The following is a 10,850-nucleotide window of genomic DNA, read 5'->3' as shown; positions in this document are numbered from 1 at the left end:
ATGCGAGCAACTTTGTATGATATTTTTGGACTTCTATGCATGCTTGATTTAGAGCCCCGAGGGATCGGGTGAGTTTCAGACGCGTTTCGGAGAGTACATAGGAGATTAGATTTTGTTGGTGCTCAAATCTCGCATTTGCGAGAAAATAGTCGCATTTGTGAGCTTCATGCTCGTTGCGAAGAGCACAGTGTCCTGAAGAGTTTGCATTTGCAAACTCCCTATCGCATTTACGATGATGGCCTGGCCTAGGTGTTTGTCGCAATTGCGATCACTAAGTCGCTTTTGTGGAGGGTCCAAGTTAGCAAATGCGAACAAATCATCGTATCTAGAGGCGATTCTTCCAAGAGATTTTCTTTCTAAATACATTGGTAAGTGATTTTAATCTAGTTCTTTTCAATTACCAACCACATTTCATAAGATTTTAACATCAAATCTAGGATTTTCATGGTAGAAATTAGGGATTTAGGTAGAATTAGAGATTTTTATAAATTTTGAATTTAGACCTCGAATTGGGGTCGGATTTCGAAACTAATTACATAACTGGACTCGAGGGTGAATGGGTAATTGAATTTTAGTCCGAATCTCGGATTTTGACCAAGCGATCCCGGAGTTGACTTTTGGAAAAAGTGTAAAGATCTTAACTTTATGTATTGTTATGTATTTCCCTAGCATTGTTTGATGTTATTAAGTCGATTTTGGTTAGATTCGGTTGGTTTGGAGGCGGATTTTAGAGGGAAGGCCCCAGTTGAGCTTTGATTTGATCGCGGGGCGAGGTAACTGTTGGGTCTAACCTTGATTTGAGGGAATATGAACCCTTGAGCTATGTGTTATGTGGATTACGTGTGTACCAGCATATATGCAAAGTGACGAGTGTATATACGCCATCAAAATAATTATTTCCATGGTTGCCCGTATTTCATTAATTATTTTGTTCCATGTCTTAACTATTACATGCTTTAATCGCTTCCTATGCCTTAACTTGTTACTTGTCACTTATTACTCTCGTATTAAAATGTTCGTTTCTTTCATGCTTCCATGATTAATTGCTACTTGCCTTAATTGTCTTACTTGTACAATTTAATCGTCATATATTTGACTTGTCTTGTTGCTTTGTATTAATTGTAGAGTTCCTTAATTTGGTACGAGGTTCCTTTATGGCTTTGCTTTCATATTCTTTAATCGTAGAGATTCTTGTGAATTGAGTTATTGAATTGATTATATTTTTTGATTTTATTTATGGATCGGGTTGTGCGCCGCAATGGGTGGAATAAGGGAGGATTAATATTGATATGATGAGATCGGGTTGTACACCGCAACGAATTTTATATATGATTTTGATATGGTGAAATAAGGGAGGATTATGATATTGATTCTGATTATATGGTGGGATAGAGTTACATGCCGCAACGGATTTTACATGTTATTCTTAATATTGATATGATAAAATAAGGGAGGATTGTGTTTGTACGGTGGGATCGAGTTGCGCGCTACAACGAATTTGTGTTTTGTATTCATTGTTGCATTATGTTAGCTTTCAGTGTTTTCATACGAGATTTTGAGAACTGATGTTTCTGGTTTACTGATTTCGAGGATTGGGTTTATTTTCATAAGTTTATTGCCTTACTTTTCATGTGTTCCTTTCCTGTTGTAATTATTATACTGCATACAGATTATTGTAAGTGACCATCTTCGCCTCGTTACTACTTCGTCGAGGTTAGGCTCGGCACTTACAAAGTACATAGGTTCGGTTATACTCATACTACACTCTGCACTTCTTGTGCAGATTTAAGAGTCGGTCCTAGCGGCAGTCGGTAGATTACTTAGATTTATTGCCTGACGGAGGCTTAAGGTACAGTTGCTCGGAGTTCGCAGCCTTGAAGTCCCCTCCTACCTTATTCTAGTTGTTTATTTCATTTCAAATAGTTATACTTTCATTCAGACTATTATTGGTATTATTCTAATCGCTCGTGCACTTGTTACACCAGTTATGGGATTGTATTTAGATATAGCGGTTGTTATGATTTTGTCACTCTATTTCAGTTTATTCAGTTCTTGGTTATTATTTAATTTGAATTGTTAAAAAGGGCTAAAAAGCTATTCTAACGTTGGCTTGCCTAGCTAGTGAAATGTTAGGCGCCATCACAGTCTTGAGGGTGAAAAAGCTATTCAAATTTATATTGGTTATTTAGATATTTATTTTATAACATGATACTAATAGTTGTTTGTTATTATAACCATTCGTAGGAGGAAAATCAATGTAGCTTTGAAGAATGGTACGATGAACCTATTAACCAGGAATATTACAAATTATGTTTATTAAACCTTTGAAAACGTACCGAAGAGTACAAAATGAACATCTAGAAACTCGAAGAAAAAGTAACAACATTGAAGTAGAAACTAAAAGAAGCTGAGGAAGAAAATAACCGGCCGTAAGAGTAATTTTAATGGTTGAAGCAGAGAACAATAGGCGATGGTGATTAAACGAACACGTGGTTGTTTTAAATGTATTGTTTATTTTATGTTTTAGATTTCATGTATTATGTGGTTCGTTTTTTCGTATTTGTTAATCTATGATTTTATTTGTGGTCCTATATTTAATTTACACAAAAATACTGTTTAATGTAATATATACAAGAAACTATGCAAGCTCGCTCAAATCGAACAACATTAGTGCATTGACTGATTTGAAGCGCATATCCTGCCGACCGGCTAAGCTATCCGAATCATTACCATCTTGTCGCCTCTTTATTTGAGGATGCACTGCACACGTTTAGGGAGTGCAACAAAGTAGCCCACGAATTATCCAGGATAGAAGGAGGTGATGAAGTGAAGAAGAAAGTTTTTGTAATAGCTCCTTTTGTAGTAAAAACTATGGCCTCTTCAAACTATATAATTTTGTCTTTATAGATAATTATCTAACTAACAAGAAAATGTGACTCATCATTAGAATTAAATCACGTAAAAATGAGACGGAAGGGTAATAAATAGGAGTAACTTCATTTATGCAGTATCCTACCCAAAAAGAACTAACTCAACGGCCAAGAATCCATCCAACAAGGCGGAGCAAGAACCTGACCCGGCTTTGCAGTTGAAGGTGTCAGAGATGATCCATTCCCTACGTGAGACAAAAGGCCAGAGCCTCCACTTACCAACACTTCTGTCGCTGTGTGAAAGCCCAAAACTAAAGAAGAAGAAAATGCTCACTTTTCAACCAAACCTACCTTACCAACCCTAATCCCTATATTCCCTCTATCTTCAACTCTTTCCTTCCAAAGTAGATGATGTTCAAACACCAACTTCTAGGACCCATTTCAGCTTTCTATTTTAGGAACATTCAATGTACCTCGTCAGATATTGTAGATCTGTACTGCTACTGATCATGGATCACTCCTCTATCCAATCTTAATTTTGTTGGTCTAGATGTAGAAATACAACTTGGATGTGTTCAGTTTCATCATTTGGAGGGACATTTTTGTTTTTATCAAAGATTGGAGCTCTTTTTATCAAAGATTTGATTTTTCATTTATCAAAAGATTGAAAATTTAGCTTTACACATGGCTGATTATCAAGTTTGGTCTATGTTTATGGTTTATTGCACAACACAGAGCTAACTTTATTTCTGGGGTTTACCAAGAAAGAGGATCTGAGTGATTTGGGTCTGTACAAAATTCCCATCCAAATTTGATTCTTGAAGATATGTAGCGTGAATTGGGTGTTACTTTTCGGTTTGTAATCATAAAAAGAAATATTATTTGAAGTTCACTGTTGAGGAAAATTTAGCAAACCAGTGTTGTATAGTTGTTAAAGATGTCATTCAAGAGTATGATTCAGGAAATGAGGGGTGAATTTGGGAGCATTTCGCGTAAAGGGTTTCGTTCTAGGTCACATAGGGTGGTTCAAGATTGTACAGTGACATTGGACGCTTTAAGGCAAAGTTGTTGGGCTAATATGCCGCCCGAGCTATTGAGAGATGTCCTGATGAGGATTGAGGCTTCCGACTCTACTTGGCCTCCGAGAAAAAATGTGGTTTCTTGTGCTGGTGTTTGTAGGAGTTGGAGAGAAATAATGAAAGAAATTGTTAAAACACCTGAAATTTGTGGCAAATTGACGTTCCCCATATCCTTGAAGCAGGTTTGACTCTCGAATTTTATGAGCTTTTAGTGTTCCAGTGTATGCCTTTGCGTACTTGTTGTGTATGCTAGGCAAACTAAAAAAAGTGCTAGTACATTTTTGCTACATTTACTCCTTTAATCAGGGTGAGGCTCAACAGGAAAATTCTGCATGTTTTTATGGTAGCTTATACCTGGAGGATAAATAAAGTGTATTAAAGCTTACACATTGTATTCCACTAATAATTGATCTAGCGATTTCTTGTTTTTTTTCATATGAAACTTTGGCCATTTAGGGTTCGTCATGAGGAACAGCTTTTGCTAAACCTAAGTTGTCATTTGAATGAATATGAGTTTTACAAGGTTGAGTGGTTGAGCATTGGGCGTGCTTGCATGCACTTTGACTAATCCGCAGATGACAAGCACAGGTCTCGGACAATCCTGCTCCAGCCTTCAGATGAAGTCAAACTGAGTGTTGTAACTAGAAGAGGAACTTGTGGTCTTCAAGTTGATACTCTTATGTCTGAACAATTCAGTCATCCCCTAGGGGATCTGGAATATGCAAATAATAGTACACTGAATCAATATGAGTATGAAAGAACTAAGAAAGAAAAGAAATAGCTTACCTTTAAATCTTACTACATATGTAGATTTATGTAACCTTTGTTCTTTATGTTCTGCAAGAGAGAGCAGAAATTTAACTTACCCTCCCCTCTTGGAGTTTCATGTTCCCCTTTAGATTACTCTGGAGCTTAATCAAGAGTATGTGCTGTTAACGGTGTGCTTAACTCTAATGTTCATTACAATTGCTGCTGAGCGCCTGCTTAGTTGCTAGAGGAAAGATTTGTAGGGAAATGACACGAAAAATACAATAATAATACTGCAATAATATTATTTGTGAGCAGATACACTAATTGGCTTGAGTCGTGCTGGGCACTGTCCTAAGAAACTATTTCAGCAATGTGAAATGTTTCCCCAGGATTAAACTAGCCTATCTCCACTTGGGAGGATATAGGAATAAGCAAAATATTGAATTACAAACCCAGCTATTTAAAAGAGGAAACAAACAAAGTAGACTGCAAATGTTTTAAGGAGGAAAGAAAAGGAAGCTGAGAGGAACGAAAGAGGCAAAGCAAAATGTGCTGATACTTGATGGCTATTTTGAAGGCCTATTTATAGGTAAAAAGAGAAGCCTAGAGTATGACAAGTGTACAACACTTGTCTTCAATTTCTCATGCAAGAATGCCACATGGAAGGACATTTGTCCAATTTTTTGGAAATATCACAACAAGATTCATGTGGAGCTTGGTAATCTACAGTATATGTCATATGACCATCTGCATTAACAGCTATAAACCTGCACTCTTATGCACTTGAGTGACGATTCTCCTGAAGTAGTGTGGAAGACACTCTCAACTTCCTTTCTAGGGCAGAATTGTTCGACTTTATTTTGGGTCAGGATAATTGGAAATTGCACTTTAGACTGCATTTGGAAACATCCTGTGTTGTAAGAACATTTAACTTTGTGTAATAACAACAATTGTGAAGTCCTTTTGGGTTAAGCTCATGAGGTGAAGTGATGATTTATGGACCAGAAGTGCCCAATGGAAAGACGCCCTTGAGTTGACCAATTGTGAGTTCAATGCTCTTAAAATGGGGTGGGGGTGAGTGTGAAGGTGAGGAGGGAGATAGAGAACAGACGGACAGAACATTATCGTAGACCATGAGAAGAGTTGACTATGGCATATGAATACAAAATGCTAAGAGTATATATAGCAAAGACTGAAATTTTTTGTCAACTAAAATAAGATTTTCGGAATGAAAGAATGCCAACAACTTTGTCTATTGGAATTACTGCTGAATCCTTATATTTTTCCAGCTGTTATCACATGAGTGTTACTGTACTTCTATTTTGGTTATACCACTTTGAGATGATTGGACACAACCAATTGCAGCCAACGATTAGATTTATATATCTATGTTATTGTTCTCTAAAATTTACATTTCTCCTGTGCTCCTATTTCCTTTTTCCTAGTTAAAGTATACAAATTAGAACTTTCTTTATGTTTTTGAATCATTTGATAATTTACAAGCATAGTGAATAATAACTTTTTCCTCTTCCTGCAGCCTGGTCCTAGAGACAATCTTGTTCAATGTTTCATCAAAAGGAACCGGAGCTCTCAGACGTATCACCTTTATCTTAATTTTAATGAAGGTGAGCAATCGATTATTACAGTTTCAGTTCTTTCTTTCTATATATATGAATTACCCTCTCGTACTTGTTTGCCCTCTTTTCCTTTTCCGGTGTTTCTTTTGGTGCAGTTAGAGCCTCAGAGGCGTCATTTGCTTGTACCTGAATCTATCTAGGATTACTTTGCTTACGTTATCCAGGTTACATGATAGTGCTCTGACCTTCACTGTTTCCTTTTATACAGCTTCTAACGATGATGGTAAGTTCCTTCTTGCTGCTCGGAAGTGTAGAAGGCCAACATGCACAGATTACATCATTTCTTTAAATGCTGATGATGTTTCCAAGGGTAGCAGCACCTACATTGGGAAGCTGAGGTTTGTCGCACTAGTATGTCATTTGCTATTTTACAGTCGTCGTGCTGACTACGTTCTCCTTGCTGAACTTTGTAACAGATCCAACTTCCTGGGAACCAAGTTCACAATCTATGATGCACAACCCTCTAACGCAGGAGCTAAAGTCGGTAAATGCCGCTCTACTAGGTTTGTTGGAATGAAACAAGTCTCTCCAAGAATACCTGCCGGCAACTTTCCTGTCGCTCACATCTCATACGAGTTGAATGTCCTGGGGTCTAGGTAAGAGATAGTTCCTTTTGTTTGCTTTTATCTACAGGGATGTCCAATAAGGGAAATACTCCTTCTATGCCTAACATGCTGGTAACCTTCTTCGTTGTCCATAGATGATGTTTAGTCTTTTAAAGGGATCGTTTAACTAATTTGAAAAAAACAAGTTACTTGAGATCCAATTTACTCTTCAGTTCTAGGGTCTAAGTAAGAGATAGTTCCTTTTATGTTATTTTATCTACATGGATGTCCAATTAAGGAAATACTCCTTGTATACCTATCCGGCTGGTATCCTTCCTTCTTTAGTTCCATAAATGATGTTTAGTCTTTTGAAAGGGTCGTTTTAACTAATTTAAAATAAAAAGTTACTTGAGATCCAATTTACTCTTCAAATACTCTCTTCTATATAAAAAAACAAAAAAAATAAGTGGATATTTTACTCAATTCATACTAAAAAGTGAATTCAAGATTAATTTAATAGGTTTTTGATGTCATGAATGTTACCCTTTTATTGATTGAAAACAGAATGTTTTACTGATTGAGAAGGGATAGTTATATCTCTCACTTGCCAATTGAAAGAAATTGTTTGTTTCTGTCAGGGGGCCTAGGAGGATGCTGTGTGTCATGGATGCAATTCCTGCTTCTTCTGTTGAACCTGGGGGTGTAGCCCCTACGCAGACAGAATTTGTGCCTGTGAATATAGATTCCTTTCCCTCCCTTCCCTTTTTTAGATCAAAATCAACTCGCATGGATAACTTCCCATCCGGGCCTTTACCCAGTCAAAAAGATGAAGTTTTAAGTTTGAAGAACAAGGCTCCTAGGTGGCACGAGCAACTCCAATGCTGGTGTCTTAACTTCAATGGCAGGGTAACAGTTGCTTCCGTAAAAAACTTTCAGCTAGTTGCTTCTCGAGGTAATGGAGCTGGACAGGAACATGAGAATGTTGTTCTCCAATTTGGAAAAGTGGGAGAAGATGTGTTTACCATGGACTATCAGTATCCTATCTCTGCATTTCAGGCATTTGCGATCTGCCTCAGCAGCTTTGACACCAAAATTGCCTGTGAATAACGAGACAGGTGCTTTTTGCTGTCACCTTTTACTCATCATCATTTGGTTTTCATGTGCTCATTTTAGTACTATATGGTACTGTACTGAAGTGAGCAGTAGTAATGATTTGATTATTAGAAAGTGTGTGTTTGGTAATCCCAAGGAACAACCTTCTGGTGGGACAAGAAATGTTTTCAATACCACTGTACTATTTGGTAATTATAAACTGTTAAAACGACTGTCCAAGGCTTTTGATTATAAGTTGTATGTAATGTGTACACAATATCTCTTTTCTGGAAACCCCAAGTATTACTTTGTTTGCAGATGAACCATTTTGTTGCCTTTTAAGTATAATGATCGATGGACTGGTTCATGCAGGTTCTGCAAGGTGTATTGAGGCGTTCACGCTGGCGTTTGCATAACCCTGTCTGTTGGCCACTGAACTAACACCCAGTTGAATTGCAGCAAGTTTGTTCTTTGCTGAATTAATCGCCCGGGTTTCCTGTGCTTGGACCCTTCTCTTGTTACTTTTTGTAAATAGACATATGCTTCCCAGTTGGGTTCTTCTAACTTACTGCTTTTGTTAGCTCGCTACCAGATTGTACTTGTGATTACTTGTTGTGCCTTTCCAGCGCTTACATTTCTGATTTTTCGTTTTTCCCTTACAGTTCAAAACTTTTGTAGTGCGAGTATTTTGATGTCTTTATCAACGGTAGTATTTCTCTTTTGGAATAATGCCTAAATGTAATTGCAATATGCAAGACGAGAAATTTGTGGAGATAGAACACCAATGTAAGGCTGGTGACACTTTTTGCCAAACACATTGCAAAAACAATCAAGAGTGCAAGTGTGATGACATACTAGACTGTATACTGGTTTTTTGTTACAACAATATCAATAGATACTAGCAATACTTATTTGTTAGGAGGTTTCCTAATTATATCCTACATAGACGGCTTCTCTCACAAATGGGAAGGCAAAACAACAAGTTTTTTTTTCTAGACAAAGAATGAATAACAACTTTCAACAAAAGATAAAACTCGGGGTTAGCTGCAATATTGTGTTTAACACTATGTTACTTGATTGAACATGCTTATAGAAGGAAATTTGGTAAAATCCATATGTGCTGGAACTTTTACAATGAGAAAGTATAAAAAGATTGTCTGCACCAGGAGTATACAAAAATATAATGCACTGTCAGAACTTATTTGAAATAAGGCAATAGATATTAAGCAGTACTTTCAAACTAGTTAGGATCAACTGCATATTAGACCGGCGATGGGCTGATCTCTCTCTCTCTTTTTTGGAATCTTAGGAAAACCCGAGCCGTTATAGCCTCTGCCAAAGAGGCACTCTGTGTACACTGGTGAATCCCCCACTATGTAATAGTCTGCAAACCACACAGGGAATGTGAACCGCACTAGGCAAGCCCTATGCGACAGGCTCGACCCAGAAGGCATCATCTGTATGAATGACCTCCCTCCAAATCAACTGAGCCATCCCCGAAGGGATGCGGCTGATCTCTTTGATAATATAAGATGTTATATTACTGAAGCAAAACTAAGGGGTCGTTTGGTATGATGGATAAAAATAATCCTGGGATGATAATTTAGTATCGCCTTATCCCTTCTTTGATTACTAATCTTGGGATAAGTTATCCCGGATTAAAAATAGTATCGGGATAACTTGTACCTGCCAAAGGGTAGAATAGTAATCCCGGAATAACTTATCCCGGGATAAAGCAATAAAATTAACAATTCGAGAATTAATACAACATGTCAAACAGTCAATGAAAAATAATATCAGAATAACTAATCTCAACATATCTCACTATAACCAAACATGTTCTATTCAGTAAAGAAGGGTTCTGTTTCTCCCTTACAAAACATGTTTTATTCTATTCTAATTTCTAACCAAATGGTCCACATGATGCATAAGGAGATGTCGTCCAAACTTGTTTCAACCTCTTAGCAATTCTGTCCTTGCCAAGCAGATAATAGAGATTTGACATCCTGTAGATCATCCAGATAATCCCAATAATGCTTAGAAATAATGTCCAGATTTGTCAGGCATAGTTGCATGTGCTTCCTGTGTGAAAACTAACAAGAATCCATCAGACTGGTGCATAGGTTGATAACATAGTATATAACATCTGATAACGCTGTTCTTGGTTGAAATATTACTGTTGTCACTACACTGAAGGAGGTCCAGCAAGATGGAAACCAAAAGAAAAAGACTTCCATCTTGCTGCAGCTCCTTCAGCACCATATGAAATAAGAACCTGATGTACCCAGAGGCGTATCCAGAGCAGCTCCTTCAGCACCATATGAAATAAGAACCTGATGTACCCAGAGGCGTATCCAGAGCAGCTCACGAGAATGGGCGCACCCAGGGCGAAGCTATGTACGACGAATTGACCATCATTCGCCGAAAAATTATACTATGTATAGGGTAAACTATTACTTGTTTTTTTTAAAAAATAGACTTTGAACACCCTTGCATGGCCCACTGGAAAAGGATGTTAGGCTTCATGAACGTTATTTTTTTTCAACCCAACTTCATAAATCGAAGAAAAAAGATAAAGAAACAAAAGAAGAAGTGAGATTGATAAAGAAACTGGAAAAATATGTGACTTTTGTTTGTACAAAAGTTGGTATTTTGCTGATTTGCAGAAGACTTAGAGCGCCAGAGAGTTTTGTGTAGAGAGGTATTTTTAATTTAGGGATTTTGAAAGTATAACCGAAAGACTAAGAAGCATGGGAAACTTTAAAATGCGGGCCCAGGAGCATAGGTATGTAGCCAATTTATTAATTAAAAAGTGAAATAATGGATAATTTTAAAAAGGGTATTGCAGGGATTCAAACCACCTACCCGGTGGATGGA

At 37.3% G+C, this 10,850-nt stretch overlaps 1 protein-coding gene across 1 annotated transcript; it reads left to right on the top strand.

The window, feature by feature from the left end:
• The first annotated feature begins 3,009 nt into the window (after nucleotides 1-3,009).
• LOC107788144 (tubby-like F-box protein 3) lies at nucleotides 3,010-8,786 on the top strand. Its single transcript, XM_016609802.2, has 6 exons — nucleotides 3,010-4,131; nucleotides 6,237-6,324; nucleotides 6,545-6,674; nucleotides 6,753-6,932; nucleotides 7,520-7,996; nucleotides 8,346-8,786. The coding sequence occupies exons 1-5, from the start codon at nucleotides 3,808-3,810 to the stop codon at nucleotides 7,986-7,988; spliced, it is 1,191 nt and encodes a 396-aa protein (XP_016465288.1). The 5' UTR covers nucleotides 3,010-3,807; the 3' UTR covers nucleotides 7,989-7,996; nucleotides 8,346-8,786.
• Nucleotides 8,787-10,850: the final 2,064 nt, after the last annotated feature.

Source organism: Nicotiana tabacum, chromosome 22 (assembly GCF_000715075.1).
Source record: "Nicotiana tabacum cultivar K326 chromosome 22, ASM71507v2, whole genome shotgun sequence".
Lineage (NCBI taxonomy): Eukaryota > Viridiplantae > Streptophyta > Magnoliopsida > Solanales > Solanaceae > Nicotiana > Nicotiana tabacum.
This window is presented reverse-complemented; position numbering and strand designations above follow the sequence as displayed.

What these genes read in the sequence shown, in the direction of transcription:
- LOC107788144 (XM_016609802.2), top strand. Translation starts at nt 3,808, where the DNA reads ATGTCATTCAAGAGTATGATTCAGGAAATGAGGGGTGAATTTGGGAGC. An exon ending in TCCCCATATCCTTGAAGCAG is followed by an intron (nt 4,132 to 6,236) that starts GTTTGACTCTCG and finishes CTCTTCCTGCAG; the next exon opens with CCTGGTCCTAGAGACAATCT. An exon ending in ACCTACATTGGGAAGCTGAG is followed by an intron (nt 6,675 to 6,752) that starts GTTTGTCGCACT and finishes ACTTTGTAACAG; the next exon opens with ATCCAACTTCCTGGGAACCA.